This window comes from Chrysemys picta, chromosome 16 (assembly GCF_011386835.1).
Source record: "Chrysemys picta bellii isolate R12L10 chromosome 16, ASM1138683v2, whole genome shotgun sequence".
NCBI classification, from domain to species: Eukaryota; Metazoa; Chordata; order Testudines; family Emydidae; genus Chrysemys; species Chrysemys picta.
The window spans coordinates 26,173,653-26,194,018 of record NC_088806.1 but is presented as its reverse complement, the minus strand read 5'-3'; the positions used below and the strand labels follow the sequence as shown (position 1 = coordinate 26,194,018).

At 57.9% G+C, this 20,366-nt stretch overlaps 1 protein-coding gene across 6 annotated transcripts in view; it reads right to left on the bottom strand.

Annotated features, from left to right (window-relative positions):
* Nucleotides 1–20,366, bottom strand: part of USP2 (ubiquitin specific peptidase 2) — a 64,287-nt gene that overhangs the window by 37,280 nt on the left and 6,641 nt on the right. For 4 of the 6 annotated variants that reach the window (XM_042851877.2, XM_008164524.4, XM_005303767.5 and 1 more), the window contains one exon: nt 13,422–14,203. In XM_042851877.2, the coding sequence (XP_042707811.2) occupies nt 13,422–14,162 (741 nt within the window). In that variant the 5' untranslated portion in view covers nt 14,163–14,203. Of the gene's footprint in view, nt 1–881; nt 1,376–13,421; nt 14,204–18,215; nt 18,329–20,366 lie in introns of those variants that run through there. The other 2 variants (XM_008164525.4, XM_005303768.5) reach the window with 2 other exon arrangements.

Sequence of the window (20,366 nt, the reverse complement as noted above, 5' to 3'; positions counted from 1 at the left end):
AGGTGGGAAAAGAACCCAGAAGTCTGGACTCCCACTCCCTCCCTGCCCTGTCCACTAGACCCCGCTCCCATCCCAGAGCCAGGGACAGAACCCAGGAGTCCTGACTCCCAGTTCCTCCTGGCACTAGCCATTAGACAATACTTCCTCTCCCAACCAAAGCCAGAGGAAACTGACAACATTCTTTTCTGATCCACTGACTAGCTAGCCTGCAGCTGTCACAAACCCACAGCGGGGCTGATGTCCCAGCGCAATAGACCCTCATCCCCCTGACAGCACCCCGCTCCGGGTCAGTCCTGAGCAGGGGCAGGTCTGGAGAGTGCAAGGGCAGTTACAGGCGCATTAGCATTCAAGGAAGGTCTGAGCCCTTTGGGATCAGCCGCAGGTGCACAGTGGTTCTCCTCCCAGGCTACCTGTTGGCATCACAGATAAGACCGAGAGGGGCAGCCCTGTTGGACGTGACAGCCCTGCTCTTTGCCAAGTTAGGCGAGTATCCCCACCCAGTTATGGGGGAGGCTGGGACACAGAGCACAGCAAGTCTGGGGCAGAGCTGGGAAAAGAACCCAGGAGTCCTGGCAGGCACTTGCTGATCTCACTACTAATCCACCCTGCCTCTCACCTGCACAGCAGACCTGGCAAGGGCAGCCCACAGAGCCTAGGCTCTGGGTGGCAGACCCAGCACTGCCAGCGCACCAAATGGGGGTGGGTGCAGGAGGGGGCGCCCTGACCCCGACAGCATTTAACACCATGCCAAGCAGGGGCATTGCCGGGAGCCGGGGAGCCTCCCCGATCCCCTGCCAAAGCTAAGTCGCAGGGCAGTGCCCGGGGGGGACACAGACCACCCCCCCCAAGACAGGGCAACACGGGACAGGGGTTCTCTCTACCTTGGTCTTGTTGAGAAGGAGCCCCACGAAGGTGGAGACCACCAGGGATCCCGGCATGGAGGTCCTGCCGGGGCGCAGCTCCTTGTGCAAGCCGGGGAAAGCGGGGGGCTCCTCGGGCATGGTGACGGTGTAGGAATTCCGCATGCTGCCCGGCTCCCGGAGTCAGAGCCCGGGCATTGGGCGGGGGGCTGCGTGCTGTCGGGGGGAGGCAGCTTCGGGGAGATCCCTGGTGTCCTGGGCGTGGAAAGTTTGTGCTGCAGCCAGGGGCGCTCCCTACCCCGCCGGCTTGGGCACGGATCCGCAGTGCCAGGGCCAGGAACCTGCCCTGCGCCCCCCTCTCCGGCTCCCGGCTGCTTGCAAACTCCGCCGGCTGCCTGGCTCTCCGGCCCGGCCCGGCCCCGCGCTCGCTCGGCTCCGCCTGGCTCCCGCCGCTCCGTGCAAGCCGAGCTGCTGACGGCACCTGGAGGGCTCTGACATCAAGACGGGGGAGGTGCATAGCGCTCGCTCCGGCGGCCCACGCCGCCACAGGACGGGAAGGGGTAGCCGAGGGGGGCACGCGTGGGGCGGCTCTGCAGGGCAACGCACAGCGTCATAGCAACCCCGGGGGGATTGGGGCCCACGCGTGCCGGGCTGCAGCCCTTTCAGGCCACGGCGGATGGACTGTGAAACTGCTACAAGCGGCGGAAAAGGCGGCTGCGGCTGCCGGCCGGCTGAGAAACCCCTGCGCTGCATGCTGACCAAGAGTGGGTCCTTGTCTGTCCGTCTCCAGCTCCTCTCTCCTGTTTTAGCCTTTGCTCGGAAGCTCTCCAGAGCAGGGACTGTCTTTTTGGTCTGTGCTTGTACAGCGCCGAGCACAAGGGGCCACAAGTGGAGCTCCCCTCAGATAAAGACACAATGACCTGGTTTAAACCAGCGGCTTTCAGCCTTTCCAGACTAGTGGACCCCTTTCAGGAGTCTGATTTGTCTTGTGTCCCCCCAAGTTACACCTCACTTAAAAACTACTTGCTTACAAAATTAGACATGAAAATACAAAAGTGTCACAGCACACTAGTACTGGAAAATTGCGTATGTTTTCATTTTTACTATGTAATTACAAAATAAATCAACTGGAATATAAATATTGTACTTACATTTCAGTGGATAGTACACAGGGCAGCATAAACAAGTCGTTCTCTATATGAAATTTTAGTTTGTACTGACTCTTCTAGAACTTTTTCTGTAGCCTGTTGTAAAACTAGGCAAATATCTAGATGAGTTGATGTACCCTCTGCAAGACCTCTAAGAACCTTTAAGGGTACAGGTACCCCTGGTTGAGAACCACTGGTTTAAACTCTGACAATTACATAGACTAACGCCGGACTTAGAGCAATTTTGCCAGCGTTAGGAAACACAGAGTTTGCTGACACGGGAAAGTGGCCCTGCTATAACTTAAAGTGTGACTTTAAACCATTTAGTTAAACTGGTGCCAAGGGCCATGTGGATCTTATTAGGATTTAACGGAGGCGTAGTGCAGTTTAGTTTACGTCCGTTAGGAACGGGCTGAAGTGAACCCCAAAGAAGCCCCTCTTCTATTGGGCACTCAGCTTTTTGCACTCGTTTAACTAGACAGGTTGAAAAGCTGATTCGGGCTAGTCTGGTGCAACTTTTCCATGTAGAGGAGTCTTACGAGGAGCAAGTTAAAGTGACAGAACGGATATAAGAGTGTCCACACAGAGGTTTATCATTGGATTGAACTAAATTGCTATTTCTCAGGACATTGTGTACATTTTTGGCCTCAATATTTTTTTTTTGTAATTATTTTCTAATTTTCTCTTTCTTTTTTCCCTGCACTAGTAGGAAACAAACCCCAACCCGAAGACTCCTGCTATTGTGAGTCCCTTTTTAATGGTCACTGAACCTGTGATTCAGAAATAAAACTGTAATATTGCCTCCAGCATGTTCCTGTACCGCTGTCCTCTGCTGGATTCAATCAGAACTGCACAGCAGTGTGCCATAGGGCCAATACTGCTTATCGTGAATGGGGATTCTCCTTCGGCTCAGAAAGATGGGCCTGGGCTAGCGGGAGGAACTGGCTTCCATCTTGGCTTCTAGTGTGCACTTCCAACTGGCCACAGATTTGCTGCATTTAGCGCTTGGGCAACACTGGGCTCAATGCTGAAGCCGTTATTCAAGCAAAACTCCCACAGGCCCGGCTGGGAGCTCTGGCTAAGCAAAAACAAGAGGTACAAGCTCTCATCTGAGCTGTGTATAAGGAGCCTATGACTATGGTAGCCCACGAGAGCCGACTGTGAGGCAGGTAAATATTATTAGCCCCAGTTCAAATCTGGGGAAACTGAGGCACAGAGCGGAACAGTGGCTTGCCTGAGTTTCTGCAGCGAAGGCAGCAGCAGAGCTGGGCAGAGAACCCAGGTGTCCTGACTCCGGGGGCAGGATCAGGCAACACAGCTCTCTCCATCACAGAAATACAGTTCTGTGTCAGTCTGTTAACTGACTGGCTGCCAGGCTGGTGGTCTGACAGATAGCACAAGGGGCTGCAGTGACATAAGAGTGCCATGTATCAGGTGTCTTTACCTTCTGCTCTGGGTAAATATCCATTATTAGCCTCAGCATGTTTTCCTCCTGGGTATTTGGAAGAACAGACTGACAGCTTCTGCCCAGCACAAACTGGCTTCCAAGCCTCCAGCTGACACTCCAAGCAGCGCGGCTCACGTGAGCGGCCCAGGTCCAGCACGCAGGCCGTCCTCCTAATAACCACATTGGGTGAAGCACAGAAGCCACCCCCCTCCAATCACCCCACTCCGGGAGTCAGGGATAGGAGAGGCCCTGGGCGGTTGTTATTTTAATGCTAATTGCTCCAAAACCAAGTTAGCCTCCCCCAGCCCCAGAGTGAGGCTTCTGCAGAGATATTCGGAGGGAGCTAACTATAGGTTGGAGGGTGAGAGGAGGACACTATTTCTGGCAGCTTTAAAAATACTCAAGGCAGTGCCTTAGATTTTCTCATCAAAGTGTGACAGTCATTTCATTTAACACTGTGTGTATATACACACACACACACACACACACACACACACACACACACACACACACACACACACACACACAGAGTATACTGTACACAGGCACATACGCAACGTGGACGCAAATGCCTACCCGCGCTCCCAACTCACAGCTTACATTGTATACACACACACACACACAATGCATACGCAACGGCCTGCACTCTGTACCCCCTGTATGTAGGCTTGGCAGAGTTCAATTCTTTTTACATCATTTCAGTGGTACTGTCAGTTTCTTTTTAAACTTTTAAAATGTTGTACCTGTTTCCATTGTCAAAGTTGCGGGAAGTTATGGGGAGGGGAACAATAAGTGTTGTATGACAGTTGACGCTGGGTTTCAAAAAATCTGTCCATTTCAATTACTACAGATTGAAATGTATTTTCATCGGTTTGTGCGTGTGTGGAGAAATCAATGTTTACCAACAAAAATCTAATCCTTCCAAGCTTAAATATACTGTGTACACCCCCCCCACATGTACACATGCAGTGTACACACATTCACACGCACAGTATATAGACACACACATTATATACACACAAACTGACTACACAGGAAGCAGGGCCGGCTCCAAGGTTTTTGCCGCCCCAAGCAGCCACCCCTCCCCTCGCAAAACAAAAAACAAACAAAAAAGCCGCGATCGGCGGCACTTCGGCAGGAGGTCCTTCGCTCCGAGCAGGAGTGAGGGACCCACTACCAGCTGAATTGCCGCCGAAGAGCAGGAGGTGCCGCCCCTGTCTGGTGTGGCTGCCCCAAGCACCTGCTTGGTAAGCTGGTGCCTGGAGCCAGCCCTGACAGGAAGACCCACACAAACAAAAGTGTATACTGTATGTGTGTGTACACACACACACACACACAAGACCAGGTCAAACCCAACCATGCAACGTGAAGCCAGGCTCCTAAGGATTCCTGTGACAGAGGGTCCACCCTAGCAGGACTGTCTGTGCAGCGTGATTGCAAAGCTGGAGCACACCCACACTAATACAGACTGGCAGATCACGCACTAGACATGGAAAACGGGAGACGGCGCAAAGCCAGAGGACAGCGACCGTGCAACCAACGAGCCAGGGGTGAGATCCGAAGAGAGGGGCTGCATGGCTGGGGGAGGCTGCGTGGCGGAGTGACCTGTCACCTGCTCAGGTGAGCACAGAGTGGGGGACGAATCCCAGACCCCCCCGAGATGGCTGGTGCAGGGAGCCCAGTCAGTGGAAGCTCTATTCATTCCCCAGGCAGCTGGTTCACCCTCAAACTCCCTGGCGATGTTCCCATGAGGGCATCAGGGTGTGTGTGTGTGGGGAAGGGACGGCAGATACTCTCCAAGCAGCCCCAGAAAGCAGGGGGCATGCATGCCCCAGCTTTGCCCTCCAGGCCACGCTCAGGTGGTCAGCCAGTTGGCTCTTGGCCACCCAAGTGTTTTCTCTGCCCTCCCAAGGGCAGAGGGTTTGCCTGGTAATGCCAAGCCCGCCCTCCCCTCTGGCCAGCTCAGGCCTCCCGGTCTAGATGCTCTTGCCTCTGTTGTGTTACGCAGGCCCAGAGAGCACTGACCCCCAAGTCGGGCCGGAGTCACGCAACGGCGCTCTGGGAACCATTCCGGGCAGGTGGTGCCCAGGGGCCAGGCTGCTCCAGCTCAGCAGGTCCCACAGCATGACAGGGATCATTATGGGATGGAGCACCTGGGGGTGAACCCTTTACCCTCCTGGCCCCAACTCACACTGTGCAAACTCCCGTTGCCAGGCAACTTCCTACTCTGCCAGCACCTCTGCAATGAGCCATCAGCTGCAGGGACAGCCCAAGGCCAGAACCAAGGGGCAACACCCACCCCCTTCCCCTCAGCTTGGGGCCAGTTCCCCTCCAGACCCAGGTCCGAATGGACCCGTCTCCCATCCCAGCAATGCAAAGAACAAGTCAGGAAAGAGACACCACAAACCTGGCTCAGGGGCTGGGGAATAGGACATGTACCCTTTCCCCTCTAGCGGGCACCGAGTCCAATCTGGTTACAGGTGGGGAGGACTGGCTGGCTTGGGCGGGTGGGGCACGGGATACGGGACCCTTCCCCTCCAGGACACTGGTTCCAGTCTGGCCCCAGGTCAATCGCGGATGAAAGTTGTTACTCACTGCAGGGAACAACCTGTGCTGAGCAGAGCAGCCACTGGACCCCATGGTTTCATGCTGCCCCATCCCCCCAGCCCCCGGGGGGGTACACGAGGGCTTGCCATGTCCCTCGCTGCCAGTGGGAACAGGAGCTAGGGTCATAACCACACAGCTGTGGTGGAATCCGGAGAGAGGCCCCTGCGAGTCAGCTGACGACAGGCTTCCCAGAAGCCGGGTTATTGATAGAACGCAGCAGGGCTCTGTGTGATCCCAGAGGGGAGCAGAACCCACAGCCCCAGGAGCTGTCGCAGAGGGCAAGGCGGGGCAGGCACCATGCTGAACCCATCGTCCCCACTGTCCCAGGGCTTGGTGCAGCTCCCCAGCAGTGACCTTCCCGGCAGAGGATGCCAAGAGCCAGCTAGCAGTAAAAGGCCAATGGGTTCAGGCACTGGCTGCAGGCCAGTCCCAGGAGCTGGTTGGGACGGAAGCGTGAGTGGCTGGCGGCAATTTTATGGGTGGCTGCAGCCACCGGATACTCAGTTCACCCGATGTTCTGGGCAGTTAATGGGGCCGCACAAGTCCGGGAGCTCTACCAACACAGCTGGGAAGCAAAGGGTGCCCTGCCAACCCGCCCCCTCCGGGGGAGCTCACTGACTGCCTTGCCCTTTCGCCCAAGACTCCCAGAGCACCGAAAGGACGTTCGTTCAAGAAGCTTCACAGCTGGGGTCAGATTGTTGTCCCCAGTGGCAAGGTAAACTGAGGCACAGAGCACTGCAATCACATGGTGAAGGGCAGCGATCAAGACTAGAACTCCAGAGTCCAGACTGCTTTACCACTAGATAACGCCCCTTTCCAGAAACAAGAACAAGATCTGGAAGCCCTGACTCCCATTCCTCCTGCTCTAGCCATTAGACACTACTCCCCTTCCATCGCCAGGAACCGGACTCCCAGATTCTTGCTCCAATAACTCCTGTGATCTTGCTTTCCACCGCCCAACATCCTAAGTGGCCCAGGCCGAGGTTGAGGGGGAAACGGTCCGGGGACCGGGTAGCCAAGGGAGCGCAGCTTCAAAGACGCAACGGCTCCAAAGTGACCGCAAGTAACCGGCATGACCCACGCCTCCTGGTTAATGGAGCAGAACCGATCGGAGACCTGGATCAGCAGCCTCTCCTACCCCTCTCCACAAGCCGCTTCCGGCGCTTTGTGTTTGTGGTTAATTATTTTTTATGATTTTGCTTCTGGGCTCGGAAAAAAAAATAAGACTGGAAAACAGCAGAGAACATTAAACTGCCAGTGAGGACCATAACTTCCAGCCAGGACAGCTGCCCCCACACTGCACCTCCTGATCCCCCCCACCCCGATTAGTACCATCAACACTGCCATCACGCCTACGCCCCCAAACCTAGAACTGGGCACAACTTTTGATTAAAACTTTTTTGGGTGAAAAATGCAGATTTGGGTCGAGCTAAACAGTCCACAACTTTGTGTCGATTTCAGGATGTTGTTGCCATGAAAATAAAAAAAAATAAAAAAAGTGAAAAAAAAATTCCAAAAAAGCCAGAGTGTTTTGACTTTTCGATTCAAAATAACCTTCACTTTTTTTTAATACATTAAAAATGGGGGGGAAATAAAGCTCAACATCAAAATTAAAAAAAAAAAATTTTTTTTGATTCATGGAAAATTTCATTTTCGATTCAACTTGAAACGATTTCCCCCTGGTTTTTCAGATTTGCCGGTGAACGGAAAAATCCATTGGTCATACAGCTCTAACCGAAACCCTGCCGCGCTAGGAGAGGCTCTGACACATCGCCGGAGGTGGGCCAGGGTCCGGGCTAAGGTCACCATTAAGAACATACTAGGTGTTTTGTTAGAACACAGTCAACACTAAGGCACTGCCTGGGAAAAGCCAATTGGGATCACAGAGGGGGAGAAAAGACAGATTTCTCCTGCCCACCATGCCTGTGTCTATGAAAAAGCCGAGCTGTCTGCGGGGAACGTAACCCCATTCCAGGCCCCGGGGAGGAGGTGGGATCGGCCTACCTGCAGAGCGCAGCGAATGGGGAATCTCACTGTCTGCAGAGGACAACTGATGGGGGGCCTGCAGGGGACCCAGTCAGGCCTCTGAACCCCCCTCCCAGTAAATGATCCCCCACAGGGAGGGGAGAGGCCCCCACAGCTGCCGGATTGTGTGTCACACCACATGGACGGTGGTGGCAGGCGTGAGGCCTGATGGCTAACGAGATGGGGATGGCAGGGTCCCGAGAGACAGGTAGGTCAGTGCCACATGTAATCCGTACCCCATGGTTTGGAGTCAAATCCCGTCATTGCAAGGAGGGGAACCCAGAGCCCTACGCTGCCCATGCGTTTCTGTTGGGGAAGCAGAGGGACTGGCATTGCCAGAGCCCGGGAACCTAGCGCAGCCTACTGAGCCAGGAGTTCAGACTTCCCTGCCCTCTGTTCTAGCCATCAGAGCAGGTGGCTGCAGCCGGGCGGACACCCCAATGCTGCTGTGTGTGAGATGTGTTTGGAATGGTGGTGGTGGCGGCGGGGGGGGGATGACACCTAATACTCCTCCCCCCACCAGCCATGAGTGTAATGGGAGCTACAGAGCTGCCGGGGAGAGGGAGAGCTGGGTGCGTGCGGTGACAGATCAGACAGACACTGCTCCCGACTCTCTGCTACCTTGTCTTGTCACTGCCACCTGTTCTAGACCTGCTCTGCACAAACCCACCCTGCCCTGGCAGCACCGAAGCCCCCACGCGCCAGTGTCAGCGATTACATGGAGCCGGTAGACCCAGACCCAAGTGCTCTGCAACGCATCCAGCCCCAGCAGCATCCGCGCTCCCCCACCCCCCGGCAGACAGACCGTGTGCGGCCACGTGTTGGAGCCTGCAGGGAGGAGACTAGAGCCTGGCGTCAGGATTTGCCTTCCCTGCAAATTGGCCAGCGGCTCCTCCCAGCGCTGGTCATGTCCGGCTGCACCCCCTCCCGTCCTGCCCCATAGCTGAGGCCAGGAGTTCTGAACTGCTCCCAGCTACAGGGGGGTGGGGGACATGGTACAGGAGAGGATAAATAATCGGACATGGTACAGGAGAGGATAAATAATTTTATGCTCCCAAGGGCCTCACAGGTGATAAACGCAAGGATCCCTCACCTACTGCTGAATGCAGCTGTCTCTGGGGTGGAGCATGGAGGGAGGATGTGTAGGATTTTGGTTGAGAATCACAGGGCAAACCTGTGGCTCTCTCACAAAGCTGCACCGTGGCATCTTTAACACAATGAGCAGGGCTTTGACGTGCTGGCCCCCGAGTCCTGCACAGGGAGGGGGCTTTGTGTGATTTCCTGGGGAGGAGAAGGGCCAAGCTGGCCCTGCCAGGGTTCGCCCCTGTGGTTCCAGGGAAGCCGGGGAAGCCGTCCCCTCTGGGAGAAGGGCAGTAAAAGAGAGGGCGAGAGCTGAAACGAGAGAGAAAGTAATGGTGGGAAAGTCTCAGACAGAGACAGGAGGATTAAGGAGGGGTTAAGCCTGTTATGTAAGGTTCTGCCTGGCAGGGACCTGCCAGCGAGGGCTGGAGAGAACCTGCCCCAACTCCGCTCCCCGAGCCAGGCTCCTTCACATGGCAAGACGGGGTCAGCTGGGGAGAAGAAGGAAGAAGCTGTGGGGGGCAGGGCTGTACACCCGACTGCTTATGCGCGTGCCTCAGCCAGTGCCCGCGGTGCAATGCCTGGACGAAAGAAACCAACCGCCTGAAAACCCTCCTCCTGCCGCTCAGGGGTAGACCGCCAGGCAGGAAAAGGTGAGTCCCCCCAGACCCCTGACCGCTCTCGGCCACTTCCAAGCCTCCAGCACGGGGGCAGGACAGCACGGACCTGGGTTTGCATCTGCGCAGGGCAACGGCCTGCCTGACCGGGGATGTGTTGGGGGGCAGCTGGAGGCCCTCCAGAGGAGACAATTCCTGGCTACAGCTGGGCATTTTCAGGCAGCTTCCCCAGTCCTGCCTCCCATGGATCAACCCCAGAGGCCAGACACTCTCGTACTCGGCCATGATCTGACGCCTACGGCTGCCCCATCCCTTGGTATCAGACAGGGCCTTTGGGTGGGGGAACGAGCAGATGTCCCAGCACATAACAGGCAGGCACTGAGCCACCCGGCTGCAGACTCACCCACCAGGACTCAAACCCCACGGATGGACGGAGGGGCCCTGTGCGTGCCTGACTCCTGCCTTGGCCATACTGCAGCCAGTTCCTTCCTGGTTGGTTGGGGAGGAAGGGCAGAGAGGGATAGAAAAAGCGACCAAGGGGCTGAGACGAGATCTTGGAATGAAATCCAAGTGGAAAATTACCAGCCTGGTCCGATGCGCTCACACGATGGGCTGTGGGCGTGGGAGGCTCAGCCCTGGGCTGGGGCTTTGGGGACACGATGTCTCTGATCTGTACCCAGGGTATGAAATGCTCCACTGCCCGCTTCACAGGTCACCAGAAACCAGCCGCCAGGGAAATGCCACCAAAGGCTGCTGCACCCTCGCTGGCTAAAAAGCCCCTTGCCTAATGGTGCCACTGAACGGATTCATTGTCCCATACAGCCCAGGGCATCCAGCCGAGGTATCTCAGCAGAGAGGAAAGGGACTGGATGTTCCCAGTGACGGTCACGTGGAAACAGGCCCGTGGAGAGAAATTTGGGTCTTCAGTACATCGTGTTTGCTTCCTATTTCACTTAATTTATATGGATGTTACAGATGTTCTGGGGCACCCCTGAGCTTGGGGCCCCAGTACAACTGTCCACCCATTCTCCCTCTCATCAGCCCTGCATGGGAACCCTGTTGTCCAGCCCAGGTGCCCAGCCCCGAGGCCCCTGGGATAAGTAGGGCACAGGGGTGCGGTTGGGTTCTGGGAACAGGACCGTGTCCCCATCGCGTATGGTACAGTAAGTGACACACACTGAACCAGCCGCCCCAGATGGGCGTCTCCAGCTGCAAGCGCTGCCCGGTCCGGGTGATGTCACTGGAGTGCCTTTCGCCAGCAGGGCTGATGTGGGTGATTCGTGACAGCAAAGATTGTGCCGGGGGTGGGAGGGAGGGTAGAGGCAGCAGGTGCAGGTGTGGTGCAAATATCTCACATGCAGTCCTGCCCGGCAGCATCCCCTGCTACGCCAGCCCTTGGCATCCCACGCACAGCTCTGCCAATGCCCCTCCCACCTGACCTGCCCTCTCCCCAGCCTGCTGGGAGCACCGCTCCAGAGCCGGCAGTCTAGGCGGCATCCCATGCACCCAGAAACTGGCAGCACAGACCCGCTACGGGCGGGATGATTAAGGGGTTGTTGCGATGGCACAAGGATGCAGCATCAGGGGAGCTGATGCCCCCCCCGGCAGCAACGGGAGGGGATGGGTTCGACCCCCCAGCTGTCACAGGGCAGCCACAGGGCGAGGATGTCTAGCCAGGCTGTGTCCCTGGAACAGGACTCCTGGGAAAACCCGACCCTGCACAGCCTAGGCCAGAGGGGGAGGCTTGGATTGCCCCTAATTAGGTTGCTGTGTCCATCTTGCCTTCTCTCCCAGGCTCCAATCCCCAGAGCTTACATAACAGTTATAATTGTTTAATGTCAGCTTTGGCGCGCGCGCGCACACACACACACACACACACACACAGCATGTCAACAGGCAGCTGAGAAGCAGCTCAGGGCACACCTAGAAATCTCTGTCTCGGGAGTACGTCACAGCAAGAACCCAGTGTCCCCTCTCTGCCCTGCCTCTTCCCAGGGATCTGTGCACGGGGAGGGCGAGTGAACCAAATGTGTGCGCACAGGCATGGAGTGTGTGTGTGGGGTGTGTGTGTGTGTATGTGCACATGACAGTGGAAGCTTACGTACGTGCGAGCGTGTATGTTTGCATGCACAGTTTTGTGCTCTTGCTTGTGTGTCGGCATGAGCATATGCACGCATGTGCATTCATGTATGTTCACGAGTGCGTGCGCATTCATGTATAGGTGCGTGCATGTCAACCTGCCTAATGCAAGCACTCAGCAGGGCACGGGGAATCGGGCTCAGCGGAGGATCCAATGGATTCTCTCCATTCTGTTAGCAGACCCTAAGGCACCAGGGGCTGCCAGAAACTAGCCATCCCGGCCAGGGTCTGGGCCGTGTGTGACGTGCACACAGATTTCATGCAGGAAGCAGGTGCCCTATCACAGATCACAGTTGCCCCAAGCAGTCTCTGTGCCCTGGGATGGAGCCCACAGACCTCAGGTCCCACCCCGGAGCCATGGGCTGAGTCCTTCCCGTGGGTGATGAGAACCAGATCAAAGGATTGAAGGGGGTGGGGGCATTGCTGTCAAGGCACCTCCCCCACCCCTGTCTTCCCCCCTGGGTGCAAACCCCTCCTCACTTTGAGTGAGCAAGAGATGCTATGAGCAGACCCCAGCCCGAGTCCTCACTGGGATGAATCAATCCTGCCCATTCCCTCTACTACTGGAGGGGACAAGACACACGAGGGGGTGTCAAGTGGTTTAAAGCCCAAAGGCACCGCAAATCCAGCCCACCCCTCTCCCGAGAGAATGTGAATCTGGGAGGTGCAGCTTGGGATCAGGGACTCCCCATGCTGCCCCCCATAGACAGGGGAGCCCCGTCTCTATGCACTGCCCATTCAGTCCTTAGCCTCACTGCCCAGACTGACAGTAAGGGGGCCGGGCAGTGCCAGCAGTGAGGTGGTTTCAGTGATAGGAACTCGACAGAGCTGCTGACCTCACCGCACACGGGGGTATTTGTGCAATGTCCTTGCACCATTTGATACCACCACCTAGCTCTTCTCTAGCAGATCTCAACGCACTTTACCACTGGGGTCGGGATCATTCTTCCCAAGGCACGGGGAGGTTAAAGTGACTTGCCCAAGGTCTCCGAGCAGGCCAGCGGCACAACCCCAGCGTTCTACCCACCAAGCCACACCACCCACCTGAGCCAGGGCCGGCTGGAGAACGCAGTTCGCAGAGACGCAGTGTGGATCAGCCATGGGCAGGAGGACGTTTTGTTCCAGCCCCATCAGCGAGTCCAGCCTGGCTCACACCCAGTCCGCTGCATGACTATGGGGTTGTATCACCCCGAGTTGCCACCCCCATAGCTATGGGCTGAGCTGGGAGTGGGGCATGCACAGCATTTGGCTCCAGGTGTGGCTTCTCCCCAGAATCTGTGGGGCTCAGGTTTGGGGAGGGGGACACCTATGAAGCTTGGATCAGGGGGTGGATTTGGTTCAGACTGTTCTATTCCCAACACCTCACCTGTTCTTCCACCTGTGCCCCACGGGCAGCCACTCTCCTCCCTGTCCCTGCTCCCCATCAGCAGCCCTGCAAGGTTACTCGCCCTCACCCCCAAACACACGAGATCCCCCGCGCCGAGCCGGCAGCACCTACCGAGGGGTCCCTGGCTGGAGAGTCCGTCCGGCTCTCACTCCTCTCCCATGGCTGGCTGGGGCAGCGGCTGCTGGGCCGGAACATAGAGGTGATCACTTCTTGGGTGGGACTGCGGGGGTAGCCGGGGGTGCGGCTGCCCTTCCTGCTGCAGGACTCCAGGTACTCCTTGACGTACTCGGAGCGGCTGGCGGCCTGATACAGGCTCTGCAGGGCGCAGAGCTCCTGGCGGTTGCGGGCAAGGAGCGGGGTGCGGGTGGGTGAGTCCAGGCGGTAGGGTTCGGAGGCGTGCAGCCCGGCGAACTCCCGTGCCAGGTCCGAGTGGCTGCTGGACTTCTTGCGGCTGAGCGTGGACGGTGTCGCCATGTAGCTGGTGGGGCTGATGGATGTACTGGTGTAGGCGTAGCATGCTCCCCCGCTCAGGCCCCCGCTGCCCAGAGGCCTGGCTAGTGTGTGGCCATAGCCGGGGCTCAGCCTGATGCCAGACTCTGGGCGCAGCGCCAGCCGGCCCGCGTCGTAGCTACTGGTCGGGGAGGCGCCCGAGGTCCGCAGCCGGCTGGAGGCCAGGTAGCTGCTGGGGGGGCTCGGCTTGAAGCTGACCCTGTCCTTGTCCGGGTACGAGGAGGCGAAGCTGGAGCCGTAGGAGGAGTAGGAGCCGTAGCTGGTGGGGGATTTACTGTAGGAGGCGGCGGGGTAGCGGGAGGTGTCTCCATAGCGCTTCAGTGGGGAGGAGAGCTGGGACATCCTGGAGACTGGGGCTCCGGGGGCACCGCCGGTGGCATTGACTGCAAAGCAAGAACACAGAGGGCACCTTGAGTTCCTGCCCCAATGGGCACCCACCCCAACACGCTGCACACAGCCTGACCCAGGCTTGGAAGCTGGGGGGCTGGACTCCCTGTCCTGGCGACAGACAGGGGCTAGAGACCTGGGATCTCTCCCCCGCCTTATTGAGAAAAGGCTGGAGACCCCCTTACGAGCCAGTATTCAGGGCAGGAGACCCCTGCTATGGGAGCATGGAGATGACTTGGCCAATGTAGCTGTGGGAAACTAAGAATCTCTGCACGGGTGAGACAAACATCCCTCTCCAACTGCCCGGGAGAGAACCCCCCGAGCCGGGCACCGGAGGGGCTGGGATGTGCGGGGGCAGAGCTCCACACAGCTGGTTGGAACCCTGTGCTGGATATGGCCAAATCCCAGGCACAACAGCGCGGGTGCACTCCATGGCAGCGGGACCTGGCTGCGTGAAGCCACGTCCATCAGGCGCCCCGTATCCTGAGGGCTGGCAGGGGTAGGAGAATGGGGTAGGCTCAGGCATGGCACAGCTGGGTTCTAGAGAGGGTTATGGCGGGTGGGATGAGAGGGGGGATGCACTTGTGTGGGGCAGACAGCAGAGAGGGGCCAATAGGGGGGTGGGATCCAAGAGAACCCCAGCCAATCCAAACCCAGCCCCCTTCCTAAGTCCGCTGTGCTAGTGTGGCACAGGCTCCCGGGATCCAGTTCCTATTCAGGGCAGGCGCTCAGCACAGAGGGTGAGCGGAGCAGACTGAGCCACGCAATCTACACAAACATGAAACCTGCTGACCCCATGGCAGGGAAGGAACTACCTTTCTATGGGGCTGCATTTTAGACCCACTTTGCGCTGGGGCCAACGGAGACCCAGCATGCAGGGCAGGGTCGCCCATTCAGAGGATGATGAGCTAGGTGACTTAATAATGCCCCAGGCCCTTTATGCAATGCTGCAGCAGGTCAGTGAGTGTGTGTGTGCGTGCACACACCTATCTGCGTGTCACTGTGTGTATGGAATTCCTTCCTGACCCCATTCAACAGTCCACTTAAGCCTTGGAGCATGAGAGTGGCTGACAGATTTATGGCTTCTCATGTTATCATTATCCCAGGACAGTCCAACCTCCTGCACTCCCCTCTCCAGTATAGTCACAACACTTGACTCGGTAATCTCTGAGGCTTAGAGCTCATTTCATTCACTGCTCCCAATCAGGTTCAAATCCAGCCTGACGGGGTGGTGACTGAGAGCTGGCCCCGGCTGACAGCCATTCGGTGGCCACATGGGAAATGAGTTTGTCAGGTCTCAGTCCAGCTCCCAGGGGACAAAGTGCACCACCAGAAATGCTGCTAACTGACCCTTCGTGGGCGGACTCAGCGGAGAAACCAAGGACTGAATGGGTCGTGAACCGCCCCCCCCTCATTCCCAGCCCATCCCTAGCTCTGAGGTTCCCCCCACAATCTGTCACCGAGACCCCACTATATCTGGAGAGATGGTGAGGAAATTCCTGGGATGCATGGCTGCACCCCCTCCCCAATCCCGGAGCACTCACCCTGTCCCGTCCCCCCCCCCCCCACGCGGGGGAGGAGGGGACGGAGAGGGGGCAAGGATCTCACACATGCTGGGAATGCTCTGTCCTCTCAATTAGACAGAAAGCCAGCGACCACTTGCCACAGGGGGTGCTGCAGAGACGCAAGCGAGCGGCAGGGACAGAGCAAGCAGCAGGGACAGATGGCAGCAGAGAGCAGGAGCCTAAACAGAACAGGATTCTCTGCGGGATCGTTTACAGCAGCACCGCACAAGGCAGAGGGGCCTGCTTCTGCCCAGAGCCCCCGGTGAGCAGAGATCAGGGGAGGAGAGGTCACGCTGTGCTCTTCTCCCTAGAAAGTTTAGGGAGCAGGGAGAGATTTTCCCAGCACCTACAACTCAAAGTGTTTTCTGGGTAACAGTAATGATAGTGCCTTGCTTTACTGAGCTGAGATTATTCAAAGATGCTTCTAACACACAAGGCTTGGATCCGAATCTCTCCCAAAGTTGAGGGAGGTTTGGGGCGTCAGGCACGCCTCTAATGTTATCACCCTCCTGCAGATAGGGAAACTGAGGCACGCAGAAGGGCAGGGACTCGGTCATCTGATGGGTGGGACGCTGGCCGCGACCTCCTCCTGGGGTAAAGGCTCGTACGCCAAGGCTCCCGGAGCCCTGGGAAGATGAAAGGGTGACATACACCCGCCAAGAGTCATTACGGCTAGCCTGGCAGAGAGATGAGGGGCAGCCCACAATCCATACCGCCTGCCCTCCCTCTCCATGGCACCTGTGCCCACTGGTTTCACAGCTGGGGTGTTTCCCCGGGGAGGGGGGGGAATGTGACCGCAAGGAAGAGTGCGTTCTCCTCCCTGTCCCATGGAGAAGCAGGACAGGTGTGGCTGGGATCTTCGTGAATGGAAAGGGATAAGGGAGAGAGAGCTGGGGGAGAGAGAAAAGAGCAGGGAGGAAGAAGAAAGTGCAGGAGGGTGAGCCCGTTCCCCAGCGCGAGGACTTGCGGGCTGGAGCCACTCAGCCCAGGCTCTCTGCTCTGCTGCATCTGACCCCGCCGAGAGCGAGCTGCTCCCATCAATAATTCAGCACCACGCACAAACTCCAGGCTGGAGCCAGCAGCTGGAGCCAGTCCCCCTGCCCCCCCACCCCAGCCTGAGTGAGCCAATGGGATGCCCGGCCTGAGCAGGTTTTCATGGGGGATAATTTCATCAACTCAGACCCCCACCGCCACCGCCAGGCCTGCCCGGGGCATTGGTATTCCAGGGGCAGAGTCCTGGAGCTGCCAGCTCCACTCTCCAGCAGCTGCGAGACGCAGCCGAGCTGGCTGGAGATGCCATCCCAGTCTGAGTGGCCAGAGGCCTGCGGGAGAGAGGTCGGATGGGCGTGCTGAGCTGGGGGGACGGCTGGAGAGCTCAGAGCTAGGCGGTGAGGGCCAAGCCCCAGCTGCTGCAGCAGCTCCATGGACTAGGCAGCTCTCAGGGGCGGGACGTTTTTGCCACCGTGGGAGCCAAGGGTCTAGTTAGGACTGTGCATTAGCATCATGGGAAGCTCAGTGTGCAGCCCTCCTTGGGACGGTGGGGGGCTGCACCTCCAGGGGGCATCAAGCACCAGCCGGGGCTGCCCTGTCCCAAGGGTCTGGCCAGCTAGGCTCATCTCTGGCCTCAGCGTCGTGCTCCATCCAGAAGCCAGCAGAGAGCAAAGAGGAGCTCGGATCAGTCCTGAGCAGAGAGCCTCCACTGGGCCGGCATGCCTGGCGCAGACGCCGTCCCAGGGCTAGCCCAGGGGAGCTGGGCCCAGATAGCGCAGGGTCCCATGGAAGGGCAAGGACTGGGTCCCCCTCCTCCCATGGCTCCCCAAGCACTGCACAGACACTAGTCCCATTCTACGCATGGCGAAACGCAGGGAAGTGACTTGCCCACGGCCACCCAACGAGTCAGGAATAGAACCCAGGAGTCCTGAGTCCCAGTGCCCAAAAGCACACTGTACACCACGGTCAGATGGGAACAGGCCGTGAATGCCACACATGCCAGGGGCTCTCTCCCCAGGGCACCCTCTGGGACTGCCCACATTCACCCCACCAGCTGCCCAGAGTTATAAACAGATCCCAGCAGGACATGAACGGCCAGTCCTAGAAGCCGAGGAACTTACAACTACCGGCGAGGAAGGGGCCCCGGGGCCCAGGCTGGACTATGGCCAGCACAAGACACCCCTTCACAAGCCCACCAGTGGCACTCGGGCCCCTCCAGAGGAGACACCCACAACAAACACCATTCAAGCCTTGGGTAAAAGTCCTGCCTAGCTCAGCCGATCAGCTTCAGCCCCTAGACAAGCTGGGGCTGCCTCGGAAACGGGCCCTAACCGGGAGAGAACTTTGCTCCTGGCACGGATCCACTGGGTCAGAAAGCAGCTGGCACAGTGCCGGGGGGGACGTTACACCAGATGGGGCTCTGCCTGGTCCCCAACCGGCTCCAGGGATTTACCTGGTGACTGGGGAGCAGAGGGAACTCCGGGATGTCTCCTCCAGCCCCGTTGCTCCCTCCCTTCGCTTGTTTTCCTTCACTTGCAGGACAGCAGCTCACATGGCTGAGAGTCTCCGGTCACCAGGGAAACCACCCTGATTCAAAGCCCTTTCAAGGCGGGCTCTCCACGCACCTGGACGTGCTCCAACCTGGAGCGCTTGTGGCGGGTGACAAGCACAGACATGCTGCCCTCTGCTCGGCCACAGGGCACGGCCTGGGGGATGTGGTCCACACCCCTCGTAAGCCCCAAGCTTGTGCAGCACCTCGTCTCAGGGATCTCAAAGCACTTTGCAAAGCCATTCGTTTGCAGTGCTTCCCCGTGCCCGGGAAAGGAGTAAGCTGCTCTCACGCCCCTGGCACGGGCAGCCAACGAGGCCCAGGGAAGTGAGGTCACATAGCAAGTCACTGACGAAGCAGAGACGAGAGCTTAGGAGACTCTAACCACTACAGCACACTCCCTCTCGGAGGCAGAAGTAGAACCCACGAGTCCGGATGCCCAACTCCGCGTTCTCACCACTAGACAGCACTCCCCCACTCAGAGCCAGAAACAGTACTCAGGGGTCCCAACTCTGTGCCCTCTGCTCTAACCACCAGGCCTCACTGCCTCCCACATACAGCGACATGAAAGACCTCCTTGTCTCTCGAGCCAAACCACTCGTGGGGGAGAAATTCCCCCAACTTTCTGCACCGAAACCCTCAACCCCGCCCAGCAGACGCCTCCGTCCTTCCCAAGCCTGCTCAGTTGGCTAGGTCATCCCCCGAGCAGGTGCTGCGGAGAGGCCTCGGGAAGCCACGCTCCATTTAAGGCAGCCAGCACAAGCTCAGCCCTCACGACCGTGCGTCCCTACACCCAGCGGTGTAGGGGAGCACAGTCTCTCTCACCTGGCCTGGTCCCAAGGGGCTGGGCCATCCTGTTGGGAATGGAGACGGTCTCAAGCTTCAAAATTCAGCTCCAGATTCCGAGCTCCCTCAAATTCTGGGGTGTCTGGGTCCCCTGGGGTTTATGGTTCACCCCTTCCGCAGCATTTGGGTCCCTGCCTAGGAATCAGCACTAGTCAGTCCCTAACCCTGCATCCCAGGCAGCGAGAGATTCAGCCCCGGAGGCCCCATTTCCAAGTGCACACTCACCCTACCCCACTGCACCCCCCACAAGGCAGGGGTTCGGCCGAACAGAGCTGCACCCTTCAGCCCCACCGCCACTGATAATATGCACTCCGGATTTTCCACTGGCAGCCGAGTGAAACTGAGCCGGGGGTGAAATTGGAGTCAGCTGGAGGGAACGTTACAGATCCACAGGGAGATGAGCTGTTTCACCTGCTGGGTTAGCCTCGTTCAGGCGCTCGGTTGGTCCCGGGCTCAGCAACGCCCCAGGGAGCTGCCAGTCACCAGTGAGATGAGTTTCCCAGCCTCAGCCCATGCAGCGACGGAGCACAGACCAGGAGCACCCCACAGTCAGCCCCTACACACAGACCTGCGGCAGGCCAGTCTGGCACACGGAACCACTCCCGATCCAGTCCAGAACCAGTCCCACTTGTGGAAACACTTCACCTCCGATCCGGGAATTTACCTGAGATCCTCATCCCCATAGTATATTCTCTGGGGGATCTAGCTGCTCCAACCCAGAACCTTTGGTCAGCTGTGAAGCCCCATCCAGCTGCACTGGCCCTCTGGCAAGGTTGCCAGCTCTCTTGGCGACCTGCTTTTTCCACGCAGTCGTCATCCCAGAGTAAGCGGGAAACTATTTACGAGCAAAAGCAAGCCCAAGTGCACAAACCTGTTGGGCAAGGAGGCTTCAAGGTGAATAATCCCCCTGCAGGCAAATACTCCAGTGAGACGCCTGGCTCTTCCCTGCCAGAGCTCAGCCCTTTTTACCATGAGCAGGAGGCCAGATAGATGGGCTGGGCTTCCTAGCTGAAGCCTTCATCTGCATAGTGGAGATTTTGCTTCGAGGAACGCAGCATGGCTACAAAGATGCCACCTGCACCTGACAGAGGGGGCACCAACATAGGGCACAAGGCTTTGGTACCATCTAAATGCCGTGAGAACCCAGCATAGACCCCCCTGCTCCCTGGCCATGCCATGGGAGCCCAGCGTGAAGCCGGATCCGATTTT